The 23,428-nt window shown below is 46.4% G+C and overlaps 1 protein-coding gene and 1 long non-coding RNA gene across 2 annotated transcripts; one reads left to right on the top strand and one right to left on the bottom strand.

Annotated features, from left to right (window-relative positions):
• Positions 1-3,803: 3,803 nt before the first annotated feature.
• CSRP3 (cysteine and glycine rich protein 3) lies at positions 3,804-23,088 on the top strand. The gene is made up of 6 exons (XM_042905134.1): positions 3,804-3,905; positions 13,344-13,493; positions 17,671-17,839; positions 19,790-19,922; positions 21,087-21,180; positions 22,748-23,088. The coding sequence occupies exons 2-6, from the start codon at positions 13,382-13,384 to the stop codon at positions 22,822-22,824; spliced, it is 585 nt and encodes a 194-aa protein (XP_042761068.1). The 5' UTR covers positions 3,804-3,905; positions 13,344-13,381; the 3' UTR covers positions 22,825-23,088.
• LOC122199799 lies at positions 14,849-18,004 on the bottom strand. Its single transcript, XR_006193633.1, has 3 exons — positions 17,489-18,004; positions 17,110-17,230; positions 14,849-15,394 (listed from the first exon to the last, which is right to left on the bottom strand). It is a non-coding gene; the product is annotated as an uncharacterized LOC122199799 (long non-coding RNA).
• Positions 23,089-23,428: the final 340 nt, after the last annotated feature.

The raw sequence follows: 23,428 nt of genomic DNA, 5'->3' as shown, positions 1-23,428 counted from the left end.
TTTAAAAGCATGTGTTAAAGATTGAACCCATTGTCTCACCTCTCTTGCCTGGTCTTCTTCATGTCCTATGTTTCACAATGGCTTACTCATTTATAGTTATTCTGGGGGAACAACGGGGCAGGAACAGTGGATCCTAGTCCTAATACTACCATTCATTTACTGCTGAGTTAACATTGTGCTAGTATTGACTGAGCACCTGCTACGAGTCCAACTCGTGCTTAATATTATCTATTCATAGAATCCAAAAGAAATGTGCTTCATCTTTCAGATGTAGAAGGTCTAGAGCACTGTTATCCAATGAACTTCTGCAAGGATGGAAACATGTGATATCTATGCTGCCAATGCACAGGCATCGGCCACATATGGGTATTGAGCCCTTGGAATATATGGATACTGTGATGAGGAACTCAACTTTTAATTTTAGTTAATTTTAAATAATTTCAATTGAATAATTTCATGTGACTATTGGCTACTATATTTTTCAGTACAACTCTAGAGATCGCTGAACCAGCATTCAAGTATAAGGCAAACTAAAGACTGTTATGGGATGAATTCTGTCTCCTCCAAATTCATACATTGGAGTCCCAACCTCCAGTACCTTAGGATGTGACTGTATTTGAAGGCAGAGTCTCTAAAACTAAAATGAGATTATATGAGTGGGCTCGAGTCGAATATGTCTGGTGTCCTTATAAGAAGAGGAGATGAACACTCAGACACGCATGGGGGAAGACCATGTGAACATGTGGAGAGTATAACCATCTACACTCCAAAGAGAGAGACCTCAGAAGAAAGCAACCCTGCTGACTTGATCTTGGACTTCAAGCCTCCAGAACTGTGAAACAACACATTTCTGTTGTTTAAGCCCTCCAGGGTAGGGTATTTGTTAAAGCAGTTCTAGCAATCTAATACAAAGAGCTTTCCAATTATGTGAGAATTTACTTCATTTACAACAGATTTCCTCAGTGAATTCATCAAGGATGCATTCTATCACACACACACACACACACACACACACACACACACACACACAGAATTAAAAAGGGAAAATACAAAAAATAGGCAAGAAAGAGTAGTTGAATGAAGAAAGCAGTAATATTTATAATTAAGTTTGAACAACTACTGATGTATAATGAACAAAACTAATTACAACCTGGAAGTAAAATCCCAAATGATTTACACACGGGATGTGGTGGGCAGGTGTGTGAGTACAAGGCCAGTGTGAAGGAAGAGGGCAAGGTGGTGATAGTGAAAGTGTGCTGAGGTTCTTTGAAGTTTCTCACCTCTGGGAAAAAATGGACTCGAGCTACCAATTAGATCTAGGTCTCTCTCTCTCTCTCTCTCTCTATATATATATATATATATAGTTACAATATTATATATTATTGTGGTATTTGTTTTTTAAATTAGGGGGGAGTGTCATTTCTAGATCATCAGAGAAAAACACAGCACAAAGAAAACTATTAAATTGAATAAAAGGCAAGAAAAAACCATTATAAAAATAAAACTTAAAATAAGATAAAGGGAATAAATCCATATATATCCAAAATCACAATAAATGTGAATGGGCTAAAGTCTCCTTTTAACGGATGACTCAAATTGGGTCAAACTCAAAATATTGTCAGTTATTAACTCTGGAAAAAAGAATATGGCTGTGGGGGGGGGGGGCACTTTTACATTTTACCCTAAATACATCCATCTTGTTTAGTCTTCACAATAAAAATGGATTCCTGTGTTATTTGTACAGTTAAAAAATATTTTATTTAAGAGTCAGAAGCATTTGACCCAACCACAGATTTTCTGGCTTTGGAAATAATTCGACTATATTCACTGCATTTCCCCTTGAGCAAGTCAGATCCCTTCTTTGGACCTTAATATCTGTATCTAAAAAATGAATATGGCGGACCACGCTTGTGACTTGTACATTTTGTCCCAAAGAAGTATTTTAGAAGCCACATTGGGAAATTCAGGGAAAGGTGATGAGCAAGATTCTAAGACCACCTACTTGTTTCAAGCTGTGAAGTTCTTCTTTTATCTGTTTTATGTATTGATGTTTCATTTAAGATTATCTATAGGGGGCGCCTGGGTGGCGCAGTCGGTTAAGCGTCCGACTTCAGCCAGGTCACGATCTCGCGGTCCGTGAGTTCGAGCCCCGCGTCAGGCTCTGGGCTGATGGCTCGGAGCCTGGAGCCTGTTTCCGATTCTGTGTCTCCCTCTCTCTCTGCCCCTCCCCCGTTCATGCTCTGTGTCTCTCTGTCTCAAAAATAAATAAAACGTTAAATTTAAAAAAAAAAAAAAAAAAAAAAGATTATCTATAGAAAGAAGTATTTTTTAAAGTTTATTTATTTTGAGAGAGACAGAGACAATGCAAGCAGGGAAGGGGCAGAGAGAGAGGGAGAGAGAGAATCCAAGCAGTCTCCACACTGTCTGTACAGAGCCGGACACGGGGCTCGAACTCATGAAACCATGAGATCATGACCGGAACCAAAACTGCGAGTCCAACATTGAACTGACTGAGCCACCCAGGTGCCCTGAAAAGTATTATTATTCTAAAAACAAAAACAAAAACAAAAACAAAAAAACCCCACAAATGTTTCCAAGCTGCTATCTTAGAAGACTTCTAAAGTCCCTTCTAACTTTAACATTCTAAAGTACTTGCCCCTTCCCCATTTATCCGATGAATACTTTTGCATCGAAATATAGATTGAGGACATCCTATATGAGGTTGTGCTGTGTCCATATTTATGAAATTACCCCAATCTTCTTTACCATGAAATATTTAATCACTCAACCAATTGCTTTGTGGGCATGTAACCAAAGGGCAAAAATGGCTGATGTGAAAGGCTGGATTTCATATGCTTCCTGTTTGGATTTCGTATGCTTCCTTCCTGTTGACCTCAACCTCCAGGTCAACACTAGGGGAAAGTGCCTTTGTCTGAGAAACGGATGACCTGAATTTCACTCCAGAACCTGCTCACCTGCCTGGAACCTGGCCTGAGCAAGTTAGGTGCCTGAATTTCCTCAGCAACAACATGAAGAATTAGTCTATTAAATCTCTGAACTTCTTGTCACCTATCAAATTCTATAATTCCTATGTGTCCTTGGTGCTTGATCAAAGCCAAAAATATGTACATATTAGGCAAAGAGAAACTAGGCCTCCAAAGAAAATGTGGTTTCATAGAGGCTTATCAAGATTTGTCGTAAATATGACATGCTGCCATATTAAATTCTTAAGTAGAAAAAGATGATGAGCACAGTAATTCAAAACTATTGAGAGAAAACTTTTCTTCATAGGATGGCGGGCCATGGAGTGCCAGAACCCTGGTGATTAGCTGACCTTTCCCCCCGCCCCCAAGCTTCTTTGTAGAGATTATCTAAGTATCATTTCATGCACCCATCACTCTTATTTTTAGCTGTGAGTTCTCTTCACGAGCGTCGTGACCTGTGTCTCAGAGTTCCAGAGGGCTCCCAGATATGGCTCATGATTCATTTGCAGGTACCTTGCATCGATTTCCAGGAAGGACAGGGGAGTAGGAGCTTGGAAAAATGATTTTAGATACAAAATCCTTCTTTGCTCCTATTCCTGTTCCAACCACTTGATCAGAAATCTACGCTCCACAGATCGATCCTTTAGTGCCACAGGCAATTGGCAATTAAAACAGAACCTGTGCAATATTGTTCTCTGAGGGCCTCACAGCTGGTGTGGGGGGAACAAAACTCGGGGCTTTGGTCACAGGCTATTTTCAGCCTCTGATAGCAGTTGTGTTACTCATGTCTCATTCACCCTCTCCCCTCGGCCTCCCTCCCGCCCTTCCCTCTGCAGGCCAATGCTAGGGACGGCCTCCACGTATTTAAAGAGGACGAGAGCCCCCCTTACTCAGTTGAGCCGACAGAGACCACGCAGGCAGGTACGTGGAGCAAAGCAGACATTTGGGCTGGGGGTGGCCTGGCTTGGTGGCTGGTTGGGACTATGAAGGGTCCATAGAGTATGAGTGCGTTTCATGTCCCAGTGACCAGTGTCCATTCTGCTTCTGTGTAGGAGGCTCAAGCTATGCGCGATCCTGGTGTGGACCCAGCAGTGGTTTAAAAAAATTTCTAAAAGTGGGATTAGTATTTGGGGGTTCAAGGGAACCTCACAGAGAAGTGAGTAAGGGACTATATTTGGTATAAAACTATTTCCACGGTGGAATGCTTCCTATCGTCTTAGTCAAAAGACACCAACCCAGTCCTAGAACTATGACATAATGACTGGATGTGTGACTGTTGAAAACTTCCTGACCTCAGGGCTCTGGTCTCCTCTGTGAGCCTCAGAGTGGACGTGGTGATATTTTTCTAACTGTAAAGTGCTGCACGGTTACAAAGTGGTTGTTATAGATACAATACAGCAGAAGCCAGCCTTCCAATGCTCAGAACACGAGGAACTGTGCTATTCAGAAGGTGCGGGCAAATGACTGAGATCTCTATAGTTCACCATACCCTGCCCCACACGTGGGAAATGCTCAGTGAAGTTTGCTGGTTTAAAATAGATTTCATGTCCCAAGGATGTTCAGCAACAGGTTTGCTTCTAATAATTTAAAATTAATCAAAACAGGACCCCAAAAAAAGACATTGCTACACTGAGAAACCCATCAAAAGCTCTGTTGAATAGGAGGATGTTCCCCGCGGAGGGTGAGGGGTGATTCCCAGTGTTTCCTCCAGGTTTCAGTTAAGGATTTGAATGACAGGCATGAGTGTGACAGAGAATGAGAAGTGTTTTTTTTTTTTTTTAAGTTTATTCATTTTTGAGAGAGAGAGAGAGAGACAGAGACAGAGCGTGAGCGGGGGGAGGGGCAGAGAGAGAGGGAGACACAGAATCCGAAGCAGGCTCCAGGCCCCGAGCTGTCAGCACAGAGCCCGACGCGGGACTCGAACTCACAAACCGCGAGATCATGACCTGAGCTGAAGTCAGACGTTTAACCAACTGTGCCGCCCAAGTGCCCCGAGAATGGGAAGTGGTTTTAAGCAATGGTCTGAGTGGAGATGCTGTCCAAAGATCAAAGTTGCCATTCTTAATTTCTGTTCCCATCCCTGAGCTGGGGCAGTGACATCTCCGAGAAGGAGGAGATGGGTGACAGGTCTGAGGAACTCTTTCTGCGGTACAATTCAAAGCAATTCAATGAGCTTGTATTGACTGTCTTGTGTGTCGAGGCTGGGGCTGGGGGAAGAGGCAGCACTGATGCAGGGGAGGATGGGGAAATAGGGAGAGCCTGTGTCCTCAGTTTACTTTTGGGACCGAAATGTCAATGCTGAGTACATCCAACTCATCACAAAGTAAGATGGTTTTATGACCCGGAAAATGTAAGGAAGTCTTCTGGCTTGGCTTTGGTTCCTTTCTGAACAAGTCAGTCATTAAAATGAGCCCGGCTGTTGGCACAGAGCGCAATTTAGCCCCAGGGTCTGGTGCTCTTGCTGGCCAGGCAGACAGGTGCTCCACAGCTCAGGCACACGAGCCATCCATTAGAGATATGGGAGGGAGAGCAGGGGGCAGGGGCAGGGGACAGATAGAGAAACAGAGACAGATACAGAGAGAAAGAGAAGGAAAGAGTGAGCAGGGTCACTCGGCAGGCAAATAGTCACCATTCTCTTGAAAGCGGGAGAGACAGAACCCTGGGAGAACACACTCAGAAATCCTGGGAATCTGAACAAGGAAATAGGAGAAAACGGCATCTGTCATTGAGACCGTTCAAAAGCCAGCTCTGGACATCACTTAACTTCTCTGAGTTTCCATTTTCCGAACAATAAAATTAAGCTAAGGCCACCTATCCCAAAGGGGTTTGTTAGAATCAAATGATATAAAGTATAGGAAGTACTTTGTAAAGCTGAATAAAACGGTACAAATATGCGGGGCCTTTGAGAAAAGGCACAGGGCCAAACCCGGCAGGCTGCAGGAGGATTTCCTGCTAAGTACAAGTGTGATGATAAAGTCCAGAGGTCAGAGTGGATAACAAGGTGCCCAGGAGTTAGATGATGATTAGTTTGCTTTATAGGAGGAAGGACACAGACAGGGAATCTAATACACAGGAAACACAACTCCTGAGGCAGGCGGGCTTCCAATTATAAGCGCACTGCTCAGATGTCTGGGAATACTGTAGCCAGGGTTGGGCTTCACGGCCAAGGAGAAATGTGATGCCTTCAGATGTGAAAAGCCGCAGTTAGCACAGTGAAGAAAAGTGGGAGGGGACACAATGATTGTGAGGGCCGCGGGGTATAGACCTCATCGTGGGAAAGGCTCGAGCATGCGTCTGTTGGTTGGTTGCTGCCCGGTGCGGGCGTGGATCAATATTCACTTATTTGACTGTCACAAAAGTCCTGTGAGAAGTCATTCTTCAGAGGAAGAAATGGAAGAAAGTTCAAAGAAGCAAAGTCATGTGGCTCAGGGTCATGTGGCTAGAACGTGGCAGGGCCGGGATATAAACCAGGGTGCAACACGGTCTTTACGAACACGTTATAAAGGCCAAAATGGAACAGAGTCAGTTTCTGAAAGTAAAATTCGGCCACTGCAGAGAGAATTTCAGAAAAGGTATAACGTAACCCCGGTGTTCCGGCCGCAGTTTAACGGGCAAGTGTGTCTACCGTAAGTTTTAAAGGGATGAGAGCCAACGCTCGGGGTTATTTCTGTGCTGGGAATAAGCAACCTAGGCTTCCCAGGCTTGGTGAAAGGGCCTCCGGGTAGGGGACTTCATTCCTCTGTTCCAAAGCCTGGGAGGAAGCCACTGACCTTGAGTATCCTACACGGGCGAGTTCAAGGGCATGGTTTCCCTGGGCCCCAGGGACTCCGCTTGGGCTTGCTGCTTCCTTGTCCACATTGCCAGTGAGGTCAGCTGGTGTTAGGCACCAGGGCTGCCAAAGTGAGGAAGCAGCTGTCCTGGGGCACAGGCTTAGGACTCTGCCTGACATGCCATTTCTGGCACCAGGCACCCTGCTCCCCCCCCCAGGGAGCTCTCTCCCTGGCCTGGCTGCATCTGCTCCTGGGTGCAGCATAGTCCAAAGGCTGAGAAATGGAGCTGGTTCACAGTCTGAGCCAAAGGGGCCACGGGGAAGAAGCAAGGAAAGATTTGCTTGTCTTAAGACAATGGGAGTTAAAAGCTAAAGATAAAATAATAACAGTAGCAATAAGGAGAGCAGCTAAACTTATTAGACACCTGCCATGTATTACGCATTTGTATACCCAGTACGTTAGCTATCATGGTGATCTTATCTAACCTGGAAACCTTTGAAGACAACCCTTCTCATCTGTCTTTACACACGCGAGAACACTGGGCTCGCGATTTTGAGCATTCTGCCCAAGGTCCAACACAGAGGGTTTTTTGAACCCTGGCTGGTTCTTTCCAAAGCTTGTGGTCTTCCACCATGCTACATCACCTCTCTTCCCTGGATTAGAAGAGTAGAGAAGAGGCAGTGTTTGAGAGCAGATGTCACTGGGCAAGCTTTCTGCAAGGTGAGGCTCCAGTCACTGTTCAGATCCCTCTACCTGTCTCAGGGCTTGAAGGGTCCTTGAAGGGACTTCACATCGCAGTCATGTGAACAACCATCCCCAGCTGAGCTAAAGTCAATAGTGAGAGGGAACTCTCGAGCTCCAAAGGAGCTCTTTCTGTGTCTGAATGGCAATGACTCTTAGAGAGGCTTTTATTTACTGAGTTAAATTCAGGCTCCCTGCTATTTCCACCCATGAGTACTCTCTGTCCCGTGGGGAGACAATGGGGTCAACCAGATCCCAGTTCCCATCAACTGGGAAGTTTGGTTAATGGAGACGCTGACCCTTGTCCCCTCTCTAGCGTGTTATAGGCAGAGACCTGGGATATAGAACCAGCTTCACTCGGGTTTGAATCACAGCTCTGCCACTTACTAGCTGTGTGATCCCAGACAAGTCACTCGAGTTCTCTGAGTCTCAGTTTCCTCATTTGCTCTGTGGGGCAGCTGTTCTAAAGATAGTACGTATAAAGCAACTGACACAGAGTAAACAATAAAGAGTAGCTAATGTTGGGGCGCCTGGGTGGCGCAGTCGGCTAAGCGTCCGACTTCAGCCAGGTCACGATCTCGCGGTCTGTGAGTTCGAGCCCCGCGTCAGGCTCTGGGCTGATGGCTCAGAGCCTGGAGCCTGTTTCCGATTCTGTGTCTCCCTCTCTCTCTGCCCCTCCCCTGTTCATGCTCTGTCTCTCTCTGTGCCAAAAATAAATAAAAAACGTTGAAAAAAAAATTTTTTTAAAGAGTAGCTAATGTTAATATAAGAACACAGCTTTGGAGTCAGAGCCCTAAATTCCAATGTAGCCATGTGACCTTGGGTAATGTAATTTCCCTAAGACTCCATTTCGCCCAGAGTTACAAAAGGTACCTTTTTTAATAGTGCCTACCTTGAAGGGTGGCTATGGGCATGGAATGATACACACCACAGAGCCGGGCCAAAGGGACTCCACACACTTTAGCTTCAATAATAACATTATTATGTTGGTAATGATTATCCCTTACATTCCGGACATACGCTCCTATGATCAAAATCTTGGCCTCAGCCAGTGTAGACAATTTGACTCACCATGGAGAATCAGGCATCTAATAGGATGACCACATGAACCAACACTGAGCTGAAAATGGCATCGTCACTAACAGTCCGCTCAAAGTCGTGGCCTAAGATTCCCTCCCACGGTCTTTAAGGGACGCCTACAAAGAAGAAACTGAGTCACTGAGTGTCCATTTTGCCTCCCCCACCCATTTTTGCCCTAAGGTGTCACCTTTCAGCTCCATAGTTGATAAGCTTGATAAGCACCAAACAGTGAGTGTTGGAGTAGGAAGGAGGTGCCCAAATACACAGCATCGTTATTCTTCTGAAGGGTCAGATTGATATGTGACAATCTAGAGTTATTGCAGATCTAATTAGTTCGCACATTTTATAATACTCCACAGTTTACCAAGTGATACGATGTACCTCAACTGCCACAATCCTCCCAGCAATAGTGGAACAGATGGGACATTATGCCCATTTTAGAGAGAGGATACTGAAGTTCAGAGAGCTTCACTGGTTTTCCCAGATCACACAGCTCTGAAGAGGCAAGGCGGAACTAGAACTCTGGCTTCTTGCATCTGATCCAATGCTTTTCCCAGTACCCACTATCGCACGTTCCCAGTATAACTGTTTCCACAGCATTATTCGTGAAGAAATCGACACAGGTAGTCTCTCACTGGGAACTGGGTATCCAAAAGTCTGGAGTTCACGCTCCCCCTAACCGATGTAGCAAAGCTCACATTCTCTATCCTCTTCAGAAGCCCCAAACTGTCCCCCATTTCAATCGTGACCATCGACTTCATCAGTGACAACACGGCCATCTCCAGGACTGGCCCGGGGAGTAATGCCAGGTGATGTGATGGAGACTGTGACCCAGGTGGCAAATGGGGCTGAGTGACGGGAGAGCCTATATTTGGCATCCTACCTTCAATGACCCTTGCCTGTGCCAGGCAACGCTGATAAACAAATGGCCCATCCCTTGGTATCTTGCCAGCATAAACTCACATTCTGGGCCTGGCTAGAGGAGTGTTGAGACACAGGAATTCCAAAGCAATGCCGGAGGCCGAAAAGGTTATGTACTTGAGCCAGGACTTAAATGTGCTTTCAAATCACAGTGACTTAATTAGCAGATGCGTGCTGCTTGAATAACCTGAAATAAAGGGGGGGGGGGGGAGGGACGACAAGGACTTGCCTTAGAATAGCTCCTCAATACTGCTTTAAATTCCACCATATTTCACCCAAGTTCAAGGTGACAAGGTCAAGATTAGAACCTGTGTCTTCCAATTCAGGATGCTTTACAACATGCTCTGCCTTTTGGCCTTGGAGCATTGGAAGGAGAAATCAGAGACGTCTTCTGTGTTTAGCCTTCGTAGCTACATTTCCACTTTTAAAAATGGAACTCGGCACCTGTTTAATAAAACGCCTACGGATTTCTATTCTGGGTTTCAAGTCCTAATATACGTACGGCAGATATTTATGATCACTTAAGAAATAACCTGTGCTAGGATCCATTACCTTGTGAAGAAGGTATTATCTGTAATCTTATCCTCACTTTGAGAAGAATCATGTGGAGGCAACTGCCGAGTGCATAGGCACACATCTTCCCAGGGGGCATCTCTGTCTACCATTAACTCGCAAGACACGCCAATTAGATCTCCACCAAAGATCTGAAATAAGAAATGTGACCTAGGGTTGTTTTCATTGAAAATTTCCATCTCATTAATTTCGCAAGTGTCACTGTCTTATTCCTGGATATATATGACATTTCTCTTCTATTTTATATTATGTTACAACCCAGGATCAAAATGAACATGATCAAAATTATGTGATTCTACTCTTTCCCAGAGAATGTATCATCTTTAGTCAGAGAAGGATGGATCTTAGAAAAAGAAATTGGCTAAGAAAATCTCCCAAACGTTTTCCTTCTTTTGTCTCACCTTGTTTGTAAATGAGGAGGCTGGTCACTCTTAAAAATCTATTCCAGGGGCGCCTGGGTGGCGCAGTCGGTTAAGCGTCCGACTTCAGCCAGGTCACGATCTCGCGGTCTGTGAGTTCGAGCCCCGCGTCAGGCTCTGGGCTGATGGCTCGGAGCCTGGATGCCTGCTTCCGATTCTGTGTCTCCCTCTCTCTCTGCCCCTCCCCCGTTCATGCTCTGTCTCTCTCTGTCCCAAAAATAAATAAAAAAACGTTGAAAAAAAATTTAAAAAAAAAATCTATTCCAACTCTAGAGACCTAAACATTTTTAAAAAGTCAAAAATAAACAATTTTGGGTTCTTTCAGGGGATATTAAGACATGCCCTGTGTATTCTTTACTCTGCCTGAAATGTCCTTCTCCCTTTTTGCTCTCTGGAGAACTCTCATTCACCCATTTGGATGTGACATCTGTGATCCTCCAGCAACTCACTGGTTTCATCCCTAGTCTAAATGTGGGTAGCCATACTCTCCTTTGAGTTTGCATGGTACTCTTGTAAGACTCTTCTCTGGTACCCAGTATCTGGTTCCTGCTTCTCTTCCTCCCTAGAATGTGGACTTCTCATTACAGGCAACACAAATTACTCGTTCTTATAAGTTTTCCTCCCCTTGATCCCTCGCCAAGTACCTAATACAGTGCTTGACACACGACAGGTAGGTAGGTAGTAAATGCATGGTGAGTGAATGAATGAGTGAATGAATGCAGACTTGATCCCAAGCCTTTCATTTCAAAATGCATTATTCCTTCCTCTATACTAAACAACCTGAAATACAGAAATAGAAAGCACTAAATGTTTCCTTAAAAAAAATTTTTTTTTTATATTTAGAGAAAGCACGAGCTGGAGAGAGGGGAAGAGAGAGAGAATCTTAAGCAGTCTTCATGCCTGGCGTTCAGCCCTTCATGCAGGGCTCAATCCCATGCCCCTGGGATCGTGATCCGAGCCAAAATCAAGAGTCGGACCCTCAGACAACTGAGCCATCTAGGTGCCCCTATGTTTCCTTTAAAAAAATGTTTTAAGTGCATTTTCTAAATTTACTGAATAAAAAGAACAGCCTGCTTCTATGAGAGGAAGGATTGGGTGTTCCTGGCTAACCTCACGCTATTTTTTAAGTGGGAAAGCTGTTTACAGGGACAATTAGGTAGAGATGTTCCCTTTGGTCCTGGTATCAGGTTCAGTGGTCTGTTTGCTACTTCCCTTCTGTTTCTTAGCAAAACCTGTCTTTGTTATGAGGTTGGAAGGCACAGTCCAGACCAGTTGACCCAGGAGAACTTAGTGTTAATTGCCAACTATTATAAGAAGGTGACTGGCTTCCCAGAAGGGAAAGAGAAGGTCAGAAGCAGCCACTTGGAATGGGCTGATAGTGCTTGGTGTCAATGACAAGATGGCATACCAGTCTTCTTAGAAACCAAAGGATCTCAGTGAAAATTTGGCCCCCTGGAGCTGGCCGGATCTCAGAAATTTCACTACTGATGGCTGACCAGTTCTGCTCTGGGGAAACTGAAAACTGGATTCATACTTACACACAGACACAGAAAGAAAGGGAAAGTTGTTTTTTGATGCCACTACTTGTCCGGTATTTCTTACACAAATGCCATAGGGAGGAGACAAAGATGGCCCGGGGCTGGGACTCTCAGCCACTGTTTGCGGCAGAACATCCTGGAAGGGTGTGGGAGGACACGCAGCAGCATCATCGCTTGGCTCCTGTGATCACACCTGGCACTGTGAGTTCTGCCATCCACCTTCCTGCACATCGTGTCACTCGGGTCTCCAAACAACACTGCAAGGCAGCGAGGGAAAGAGTGACTCTCTCCATAGTATAGGTGGGAAGGCAGATGTAAGAGAAGCCGTGCAATTCGTCTCCCTGCACATGGCCAGGTGTGCTAGCCCTGAAAGCAGAAGGCAGGTTTCCAGACCACTGAGCTAGTATAGTGCCACCATAGCTTACTGCTTGGGTCTAAGAGATAGGAGGGATAAATCTGAATGGGACATTTTATAGATCATGGATTTTTATCGGCGAGATTGGCTATGGCTTGGGGCGCCTGGGTGGCTCAGTCGGTTAAGCCACTGAATTCAGCTCAGGTCATGATCTCACAGTTCATGGGTTCAAGCCCCGCGTGGGGCTCTGTGCAGACAGCTCAGAGCCTGGAGCCTGCTTCAGACTCTGTGTCTCCCTCTCTCTCTGCCCCTCCCTTGCTTGTGCTCTCTCTCTCTCTCAAAAATAAATAAACATTAAAGTTGTTTTAAAAACTTAAACAAACAAAAAAAAAAGATTAGCTAAGGCTTTTGCTGCCCAAGGCATGGTCCTTACTGATAGCATCAGCACTGCCTGGAGACTATTAGAAATACAGAACTGCCTGCTTCTCCCACATCTACCAAACCAGCATCCGCACAGTAGCAAAAGCTGACGTGCTTCAAGAAGCACTGAGCTAAATAAGAAGATAACACCATTTTCATAGATTATTCCCACGACTGATGGAATCGTATTTAAAACCTTAGATGAAACAATTATACTTAATATTTGTATATAATTTTATATACGTAAAATTAGCTCATCTATCCCTTCCAAGAACCCTAGGGGCAGGTGCTACTGAAATTTAACAGAAGAGGAAACTGAGTCTTAAAGCAGTAAAGTGACTTGCTCAGGGCCATCTGAGTGTCTGAGCTTATTCAGTGATGTGCACACAAGTGACTATTTGCTGAATGAATGTGTGGATGGATGAATGAATGGATGAATGAACCACCAAACACACCGGAGCTGGATCCTGGCCTTGAGAACACGGTACTACTGGGCATTCGTTCACTCCTGAGTTTGCCAACATTTAGGGTATTTGTTTTAGATCCTGTTAGACTTGACCTTGGTCAGAAGGTCTTCGAGATGCCGAACTGGGGCGGAGGAGCGAAATGTGGTGCCTGCGAAAAGACGGTCTACCACGCGGAAGAAATCCAGTGCAACGGAAGGAGTTTCCACAAGACCTGCTTCCACTGCAGTGAGTTGGGTGAACACCATGGGGGCCCCTCAGCGTCCGGAGGGCATTTCAAAGCTCACATTTAGCCACAGATGCTGCATAAAGGTGGTCCTCAGGGTCTGGTCCCGGGACCAGCAGCAACAGCATCCCCTGGGAACTTATAGAAATATCACCCTGGGGCCCCACCTAAAGGGATGGTGTTCTCCTGAGGACCCTCTTGCCAACAACTTGTCCAGTTCTTGCCGAAGTCAGAACAAGCTGGCCTACTGCTGCCATTGTGGCAAGAACCTTGACCCAGTGGCAACATTTGCAAAGTGTGACTTGGCAAAGAAAGGAAGCCATCGCTTATCTGGAGCCCGGATGCATTGGCTCTGTGTTGTTCCCACTGGCCAGTATTACTGAAGCCAGCTGCGACTGGTCTTTCCTAAGAAAGAACCTGTGTCAGGTGAGGGACAACATCTGCCCATTCTGTAATAGTCCAAACAGGAAGAGTTTGGGGCATGGACACCAGTAGTGTCACAAAGGGAACCTTTAGCATCACCTGCTGGACACAGATGCACAGTGTCACAGCTGGGGGAATACAAACCCTGGGGTCCCTCTGGGAGTCTGGCTTTGCCTGACCCGTGACTTTGGACACATCATTTATCATCTCTAAGCCTGGGTCACAAGAACCCACAGCGGAAAGGAGTAGAACCCGTACCTTCAGACCCCCAGTCTGGTCCCTTCAACATGACTTCATTCTAGAGTTTCCAATGGCCAGTCCAGTTCTAGGAGAACAGTCTCTTTTGACCCACTTACCTTCCTTGCCTCCCTCCAGTAGGTCTGGCTTAAGGGCTAGTTTTGCTAGACATTTGGCAGACTCCCTCCCCACATGTTCCCCCACACCACCCCCATGATTTAGCCCAGTGGCCACAAGGTGTCACACTGCCCCGAACTGTTTCAAATGGAACTTAAAGGATGGGGCTCCATCTGTTAAAGCATGAAGGCACTTCATCCTTAAGCTCCCAAAAATAGTAATGTTTTATCTCCTGCCAGAGTTTCCATTATCTCTCACCTTCCATGGCAAACAGAAATGTCATTGAAGAGCAGGGAGAAGCATGGCTCTGAGTGACTGGGTTGGTGGACTTACTAATAAGCTTTGGGCTCTAGTGATGGGTAATTATTTTTAAATCATCATACACATCCATCAGATTCATCATCATTATTACAATCATCTAGAAGTCATTGTTCAAGAGTTCCTTCCATAGCCTTCTGGCTTTTGCTTAAAAAAAAAAAAAAAAAAAAAAAAAAAAAAAAAAGCCAGTGCTTTTAAAAAGAGCAGGCATTGGGAATAATGGAAAGATACTAGAATTAGACTAAAAATGACTAGGGTTTCAGTTTGGGCTCTGCCGTGGACTAACTGCGTGACCTTGGGCAAGTGATTTCACCTTTGCGAGCCTCAATTCCCCCATCCATAAAATGGAGATGACAGTACCCACCACACAGGCTGTCACAAGATGGAAACCGGGGTCCTTGATCAGGCCTCTATTCTCCTCTGATCAACTTCAATGTCTGAGTGAGAACAGGACGTGGTAGGGAAGCTTTCCATGGTCGGGGTGTCTTGTTGTCCTTAGGTAGCAGGCAGATGCCCTGTTCAATGGAGCCATGGTAGAAGGGATTTGAGCATTTGCTGGTGTGTCCCTTTTAACCCTTTGAACTCATAGGTGGGCTGAGGGTCCGAGCAGTACATGTTTCCGTAGGAGTGGACAGAAGGGTCCCGCAGAGGAGCATGCTTTTCTAGATTTCCATCCCCGAACTTGCTTGTCTACAGGCCAACCTGTAGTTGTTGTAAATAGGCTTCAAAAAGACAGAGCCTACCTTAGCTTGTCCCCTGGCCAGTGTTCTCCAAACTCCTAGACAAATCTTAATCCTCCTTATCAGAGCTGTCCAAAAGAAATATAATGTAAGCCACAGATATAAATATAGCTTTTCTAGTAGGCATATTTCTAGAAAGGTATAAAGAAGTGAAATTAATTTTAAAACATTTCATTTAACCTAATATGCCTAAAAATTGTATTTCTACATGTAATCAATACATAAATTGTTAATGGGATACTTTACATTCTTTTTTGTGTGTGCTAAGTGTTTGAAATCGGTGTGCGTTTTGCACTCAGAACACATCACATACACGGTGGTGAGTGGCCGCAGCAGTGGCCAACACAGCTCGACTCTGCCTGTGTGTGAAAGCTGGTCAGAAGCCAGGGAGTGGCGAAACAAAGGGCCCAGGCATGACGGGGAGTAACACAGCCCTGGAGGGATGGGGATAAGAAATGGAGCAGGGGTGAGAGGACCTGAGGCCAGTCATGGCTCTGCAACTTACTGCTGTCTAATCATGGACAAATCACTGACCATCATTGACCCGTGCATGCGTGCCTTCATTCACTTACTCATCCATTCATTCATTCAACAAATGTTTAATGAGGACTCACTTCAGGTTAGGCCCCATAACATGTTCTGAGGATAGTAAAAATTAAAGTGTTGCCCTCAAGGAACTCAGAGTCTAGAACATCAATGAATATTTGAGACGTTTTTCTGGAGGCTAGAAGCTGATAGCAACAAGAAGGGTGGAGGCGTATATATATGTTATATGCCCAAATAGAAGGTATTTTTCTCCAAAAATTATTCCTCACAAAAAGGATTTGCCCTGTGTTCAAAGCCTCATAAAGTATCTTACACTATAGGACAGTCTCTCAACTTTTTTTTTTTTTTTTTTACAGAGAGTTTTTAACACACACAATGTTGACTTGTTTAATGTATTTCCATACGCTTCTTTTCCCATCCACACAACCACCAACCCCTCATCTACAACCTTGTCTTCCCCCACTCTCATATTCAATTATATGATGTTTTTAAGTAAAATACTATTTGAGGAAAGCATATTACCCTGAAACAACTTCATTCAATGGTCGATTGCTTATAAAGGTCACTTGAACAAAAACAAAAACAAGGAGGCAAATAAATTGAATGTGCATGTCTTATTTTTCTTGGGGCTACGACCTCACTGTTATAAGCAGTGAGAACCACCATAAAAAACCTTTAAGGATCAACCTTTACAGAGCAACACAGCAAGTTATCAAGTGGGGGAAATCCTACATATTTTTTTAAAGTCACCCAAATGCTACGCTAATAGGAACTCCTGGTTGAGATACAAATTCCAGGGGACAGCCTCCTACTCAGGTACCACCAGACCTCAAAGATGCACACAGAAGTGGTAAGTCTTGGAGAGCGGAGTCGCTGCCTGAGGAAAACCCTGGTGACAGGGAAGTGCTGACGGTGAAATTTTTTGTCCCTGAGTTTGTGTGAGATGAGAAAAAAGTCACCTCTCCAAATCAATACATTATTGATCTCTATTATTAAATTAAATATTATAAGTAGGTAGTTAACACTTTCCTTTACATCCTTAAAAGTTTTGGTTTTTTTTTCAAATTGGCAAAAAAAAACCCACACTCACTTATTGTAATGTATCTATCTTCTTTTTGGGAAAAATGGGGGCTTGCCTTATATATTTCATGTTCCGGGGGACACTTTATATTAGGTAATATACATTGACTGGGGACTTCCCCCAGTTAAAGCCTCAGGGTCTGTGAGACAGGTCTACCTCTACACGGCCTCCTGCTTCCAGACCTGGATCAAAAGTAGCCTCAGTGGTAGTTGTCTCCTTGAATACCAGAGTGCTCTTCAAAGGCCACGGTAAGTACAGAAACTGCTCGGTCCCGATGCTGGTATTATCAAGAAAAAAAAATAAATTCATCCCCTGCCTCAGTGCCTTATCCCCTCCTCACCCCACAAGCATACACACGCGCTTCCCTGATGTCACGTGAGGTTAGACACTCGGGAATTCAGGTTGTTCGGATTCGGGAACAATATTCTTAACTAGCCCAAGACCACACACCTGGTTCCGATCCTGGCCTCCCTTTCTTTCTGGCTGGGTTCCACTGAAGACATTATGTCCCTTCTCCGTTCCCCAGTTTCCTCACCTGTGAAATCAGGGCTGCTTTGGAATCCGTGGCTCAAGGTGCTCTGCTCAGGGATCAAAGTTGTGCTTTCGGCCAGAGGACCCCTCTTGCTGGGGCTCTTGGCCCTGAGCACGGCATTAGGGCTTCGGGGAAAAGGGGGAGGAGCCTCGGCCCCAACCCCCTGACTGTCCCTTCCTCGGCAGTGGCCTGCAGGAAGGCTCTCGACAGCACCACAGTCGCAGCTCACGAGTCGGAGATCTACTGTAAGATCTGCTATGGGCGCAGATATGGCCCCAAGGGGATCGGGTACGGACAAGGCGCCGGCTGCCTCAGCACGGACACGGGCGAACATCTGGGCCTCCAGTTCCAACAGTGAGTCACCACCGCTTCTCCCAGCCCAGTAGAGCCCTAGCTATCAGGACAGTTCATTTTGTTCCCATAGCAACGTTTTCTGGAAGTGGGAGAATGGACTCTATTGTTGACTGGCTAACAATAAGAATACTCTGACCAAGTTTTAACAATGTGTCATCTCTCCCGAGACGCTCTTCAAATTATCTGCCTTTCTAAAGGGCAATTACTTTTACACCATGGTTCTTGGTCTGCATGTCAAGAGAAAACCCAGAAAGTACAGATGTTCCATTGTTTGACCTTTGCTAAACTGCACGGAGTCCCTTTTCTTCCCCTTGGAGCGTTTCTGTGTAAATCACATAAATATGGCAGGGAAGCAATGGCCATTCTCTGCGTCCTTGTCACTCAGTTCTTCCCTTAGGGTAGTAAGATGACTAATACCCACATCACAGGGCGGGTGGGTCTGCAGGGAGGGCTCTGTGCCTCAGGAGTAAACAATCAATTATGACTGTTCTGTGGGTCTCCCTAGTTGCCTGTTGACGATGCAGCGCTGAGGTTTCCCCCTCAACACTATCAGAGGAAGCTGGGATATCACCCTGCACAACCTCCATCTACCAGGCTGTTCTGTCTTGCTGCTCGCGCTGAGTTCCTCCCTGGAACTGAGTGCAGACTGACAGCCACCCGCAGGCAGCTGGGGTCTGGCCAGCTGGTGTCCGGACTCAGCTCTGCAGTGGGACTAGACAGAAAGGCCTAGCCCCACTGAGGCAGTGGCCCGTGGAGGGCCTCCCCCAGAGAGCAGCAGTTAGACCATCTGAAGAGTCATCTGGCCCCTTCTATAGCCCGTGGTGGAGCCTGGGAAAACGTTAAGAATGTAGGAGTCGTCGCTTACACGTTTCTGATCACTTAATCCCAACTGGACACCATTTAATGAGGCAAGAGGACACCAACCGCATTCTCTGCCACACATTGCCCAAAGCTCACTCTCCTCCGCTAGGGTTTGGCTGTAACACTGCACCGGGAGAAACAAGAATCCGCACACCTGGGTTTCATCCCAGCTCTGATTACGAGCTGCCTAACCTTGGGCAGTTGCCCCTCATGCCCTCGCTCTCTTCCGACTAGCCCTGCCTAACCTAGAGGTTACGGCGAGACACCAGTGATAAACGCACAAGGAAGTGCCAACAGATACAGAAGCAAGGGGTGGTTTACTGTGCTCCCATCTTGGACGATGCTCACCCGGGGACAGGTGACCTTTGGAGGCAGGATGGCAACCTGACCTGTGACAGGGACTGCATCAGTTTATTGGCCCACGGTTTGTTTGCCATCAATTGTCAAGATCCCATCTTGCTCTAGAATGTTTCCACAACTCACTCCATAAAGCAGACCAGTGGGCTTCAAGATGGTATAGAAAAATGTCAATGCTAGCAGCAAAAATAACACAACAACACAAGCGAACACACATGGAACACTAGCTAAGTGTTTTACCACAGAAAGGAAAGATGTAAGCCCATTAGAACTAGGTTTGTTTGGGGTGGCTGGGTGGCTCAGTCGGTTAAGCATCTGACTTCGGCTCAGGTCATGATCTCGCGGTCCATGAGTTCGAGCCCCGCATTGGGCTCTGTGCTGACAGCTCAGAGCCTGGAGCCTGCTTCACATTCTGTGTCTCCCTCTCTCTCTGACCCTCCCCCATTCATGCTGTCTCTCCCTGTCTCAAAAATAAATAAACGTTAAAAAAATTTTTTTTTTATAAAAGAACTAGGTTTGTTAGTCCTCAGTAAATGCCAGGAGACACACAGACTTCTAAGTGCTTTACTCAGGTCCCCTCATTAAACTGTCTTGGCAACCCTGAGGAAGGCACCATGATGAGCCCCATTTCCCAGATGAGGAGTCTGAGGCACAGACAAGTTTAGTAACTCGCTTAAAGTACTCTTTTCCAACAAGCTCTATGGGTTTCATCCATTTGTCTGTGTCGACCAGGTCCCCAAAGCCGGCACGCTCAGCCACCACCAGCAACCCTTCCAAGTTCACTGCGAAGTTCGGAGAGTCTGAGAAGTGCCCTCGATGCGGCAAGTCAGTCTATGCTGCTGAGAAGGTGATGGGAGGTGGCAAGGTAAGGACGGCCATGTGAGCCAAGTGGGGCTTGCTCATCTGCACCACACGGGGCGGGAGGGCTAAGAGAGGAAAGTAGGAACTGTGAGCGGGTGGGAGCCAGGCCCTTCGTTCTCCTTTGCTCCCAGGAGCCGCGTTAGGAGCCACCCGCCCTCACCCGCTTTCCTGGCTGTGAATGTCACTCTGCAGAGCCCTGGAAATCTAGAGCTGGTGAAATTCGATGCAACAGGCCTAAGCCCACTAGGTGACAGGCACCCGGCTGGAAGCGCTGGAGATACAAAGTGCACAAGCCCCTTGCCCTGCAGTGTCCACAATGCTTCCAGAAAGCTATGAGCCCTGTGAGCCCATCACCACTGCGTCACTCCATCTGCCACTGGCTTCACCACCAGCGGATAGAGCAGACACCTCATAGCAGCAAGGAGCATCCTTGCTCACAAGCGTCTTGGCAATCGGAGGAGTCATCCAATGTCCGAGACCGTTATGCACACTTGCTCTGCAAGTTCCGGTTTCAGCGTATTCACTAAAGGGTTGGGGCCCGACAGAAGGGAAAAAAAAAACCAAAAGTGTTTATACTAAAGCAGAGCGGGGTGGGTGGAAAGAAGGGCCATGGGGAGTGTCTGACTTGGAATATGAGGGCATTCTCCACCCCCAAGACTGGCCACTTGAAGATGGAGAACGCCTAGGCCATGCCTGGTGGACGTACAGGTGTGCAGAAGAAGGCCGTCTTCCAATGATCCAAGCCACGCAACTCTCTTCTGGCAGAAAGACACAGAGTTCAAGCGAAATTGAATTACCTGGCTAATCGCCTCATTTCTTCACGTCTTCTTTAACTTTATATTCAATGTAAATGTTACCCATGGCCCCACTTTATTCCTCGATCTTCTAGAAGGGGGAAGCCCTTTTCTAGTCTGTTCTGAAGGAATACATACGGTAATAGTTCCGGTAAATTTATTTTTAGGGGTTCTGGGACTTGCTGGCCAATTCCATAGCATCTCATTTTCTCCAAATCCCCGGGAAAACTGGTCTGGGGCCTGTTACATATGCGAACGGTTTAGACAGTGGCACTCCTTTATACACTGCTGGTCAGGGGATTTAACATGGACACAGAATACGCTGCCCAGCCCACCCCACTAATGTAACTCTCCTGCTCTCCTGCACCCCTCAGCCTTGGCACAAGACCTGTTTTCGCTGCGCCATCTGTGGGAAGAGTCTAGAGTCCACGAACGTCACTGACAAAGATGGGGAACTTTACTGCAAAGGTGAGCGGTTCTGGGATGTTTTTCCAAGGAGGGTCCTTGGAGGGTAAGCTGTGTCCAGCCAAGAGGCTTGTGTCTGCCAGGAGGCATGGCTGCTCAGCCTGAGCAGAGTCTGGGCTCTCAGGATGGGGAGCAAAGCCACCTAAGGGGAAGAAATCTCCCCCCCCCGACCCAGCTCTGGTCCTCTCCGTTGGAGCATGTGGGGGGACCGGATGCTTGAAGATACTCAGTGGTTCAGGGCAGCTGGGCACCTGGGGGCAGAGAGGACGAGGAGAAAACAGTGTCCTGACTCAGAAGAGGCCACGGGCCTGGATTAACAGTATCACATTCCCTTCTGAAAATCCAAATACCCTCTGTCTACCTGAGTGGTGGTTAGGGGCAACTGGGGAAGGATGAACCCTCTTTAGTTTATTAGATTAAATGAATAGTTTATTAGTTCAGAGAGTTTGACCTCTCCTTAGTTTATCGACACCTATCTATTTCCTTCCTTCCCTCCTCTCTTTCTTCCCTTCTCTCTCCTTCCCTCCTTCCTCCCTCACGTCTTGCCTCTCTCCCTCCTTCCTTCCTAACATTTGTTTCTAACACTGCATTATCACCTAGTGATCGCAGGGACAGAACTGACAACTAATTTTCCTTCTGGTCCTCACAGTTCTGCTCCCAGATGCCTCCACGATCCCTTTGTCTTGTGGAAAGGCAGTAGGGATTAGCTCTTCTCTGATGCTATGAAAAGGAAGGAATGAATCAGGGCCAAGGCAATGTGTTCTCCACCTCGGAGCCTCTCCTAGGCCTATCGTTTCTCAGTGGGGTCCTCCCACCCTTTCATGTGATGATGGTGTCTCAAGGTCTCCAGGTGTGCGTGTTGGAATGGAGGGGAGCAACGGGAGAAGGCAAGAGGGGGGACATTACTAATCAAGACTGCAAGGTGCCCAAACTTTGCCCCCTCGGTGAGGCAGAATGCGAACGAACGCCCTATCCAAGAGGGGATGCCTCCTCCCGCCAGTGGAGGACACAGAGGGTCCTCCGCATTCACAGGCCCCAAAACGCGAAAATGTTGCCGCGGCCAGCAGAGAGATGAACACGTAGACAAATAATAGCATAATTGCATCACCAAGTGAAAAAAAACTCCAGTAGTAGCACATAAAGAGGCAAGTGACCAGCTTGGGGTGTTAGGGAAGGCTTCTTAGAAGACAAGCCCCCTGTGGGTCTTGAAGGATGAATGTGCGTCTTGGTGGGGGCATTCCAGGGACCACGAGTGGTTCCGTGTGCCTGCAGGATCGGGAGGGAGGCAAAGGCAGGAGGGGACGAGCCTGGGCAGGCAATCACGGCCCCGATCGTGTTGACTCAAGTGAGAAAACGTCTGTGAACACTTAGACCCAAGTGCCCCGAAGTATGAACAATTTCGATCAGCAGATCTAAAATAAATGCAGTCCGATATGCTTAAAAGTGAACTTATGAATACAGTGATCACAAGGACGTCTCTCACAGATGAAAGGACTGTGTCTAGGAGCAAGGAAGTGCAGACACGGTCTAACCAACCCATTCTCTCTCCCCTTTCCTCCCTCTCGTTCAGTTTGCTATGCCAAAAATTTTGGCCCTACGGGTATTGGGTTTGGAGGCCTAACACATCAAGTGGAGAAGAAAGAGTGAAGAGTGTGACATACTTCCGTGGGCCTCCAGCATTTGCCACGTGATCCTGCCAGGCGGCAACCCTCCCCCGAACGTCCTTTCGCTGGGGATCGGGCAGTATTTCTCTTCAGAAGCGATCGTAGTCTTTACCCAAAGTTAGAAGACACCTTCGGAAGAAAAGTATTACAAGTTTAGCCTGTAACAAATGCGTTGTTATTTCTGACACGCAGGGCGGGGGAGGCAATAAATAAATGTTTTAGCGGCACCTGGCGTGTCTCTGGATCTTTTCTTTCGAATGGAGGGAGATTTTCAAAAAATAGAGAGGTGTTTCTAAAAACGCGCTGCAAACAATGTAATGAATCTTGATGTCAACTAGGGAAGGCGTGAGGAGGAGGAACAAGAGGCAAAGGAAAGCAGGCTTCCAGAATCTGTCCACTGAGCTTCTTTCTCGTTACTGACAGAGAAGGAAACGGGGTTCCAGAGGAAGCAAGACAACATGAGAGCAAATTCTGGAAGGAAAATCAAAACTAATAAAACTGCTGAAGAGTCGGTCCTTTTGTCCTATCATGGGCTTTGCAATTTCGCCCATTTTGTGAAAAACCCAGAAATGGCAACAAAATGTGGA

The sequence above is a fragment of the Panthera leo genome, chromosome D1 (assembly GCF_018350215.1).
Source record: "Panthera leo isolate Ple1 chromosome D1, P.leo_Ple1_pat1.1, whole genome shotgun sequence".
Classification (NCBI taxonomy): domain Eukaryota; kingdom Metazoa; phylum Chordata; class Mammalia; order Carnivora; family Felidae; genus Panthera; species Panthera leo.
Note: the sequence above shows the minus strand (reverse complement) of the source record. Positions and strands in the feature narration are given on the sequence as shown.

Coding starts and splice junctions, on each gene's coding strand:
- CSRP3 (XM_042905134.1), top strand. CDS start 13,382: ATGCCGAACTGGGGCGGAGGAGCGAAATGTGGTGCCTGCGAAAAGACG. Junction 13,494..17,670: donor CAAGACCTGCTTCCACTGCA/GTGAGTTGGGTG, acceptor CTTCCTCGGCAG/TGGCCTGCAGGAAGGCTCTC. Junction 19,923..21,086: donor AGGTGATGGGAGGTGGCAAG/GTAAGGACGGCC, acceptor TGCACCCCTCAG/CCTTGGCACAAGACCTGTTT.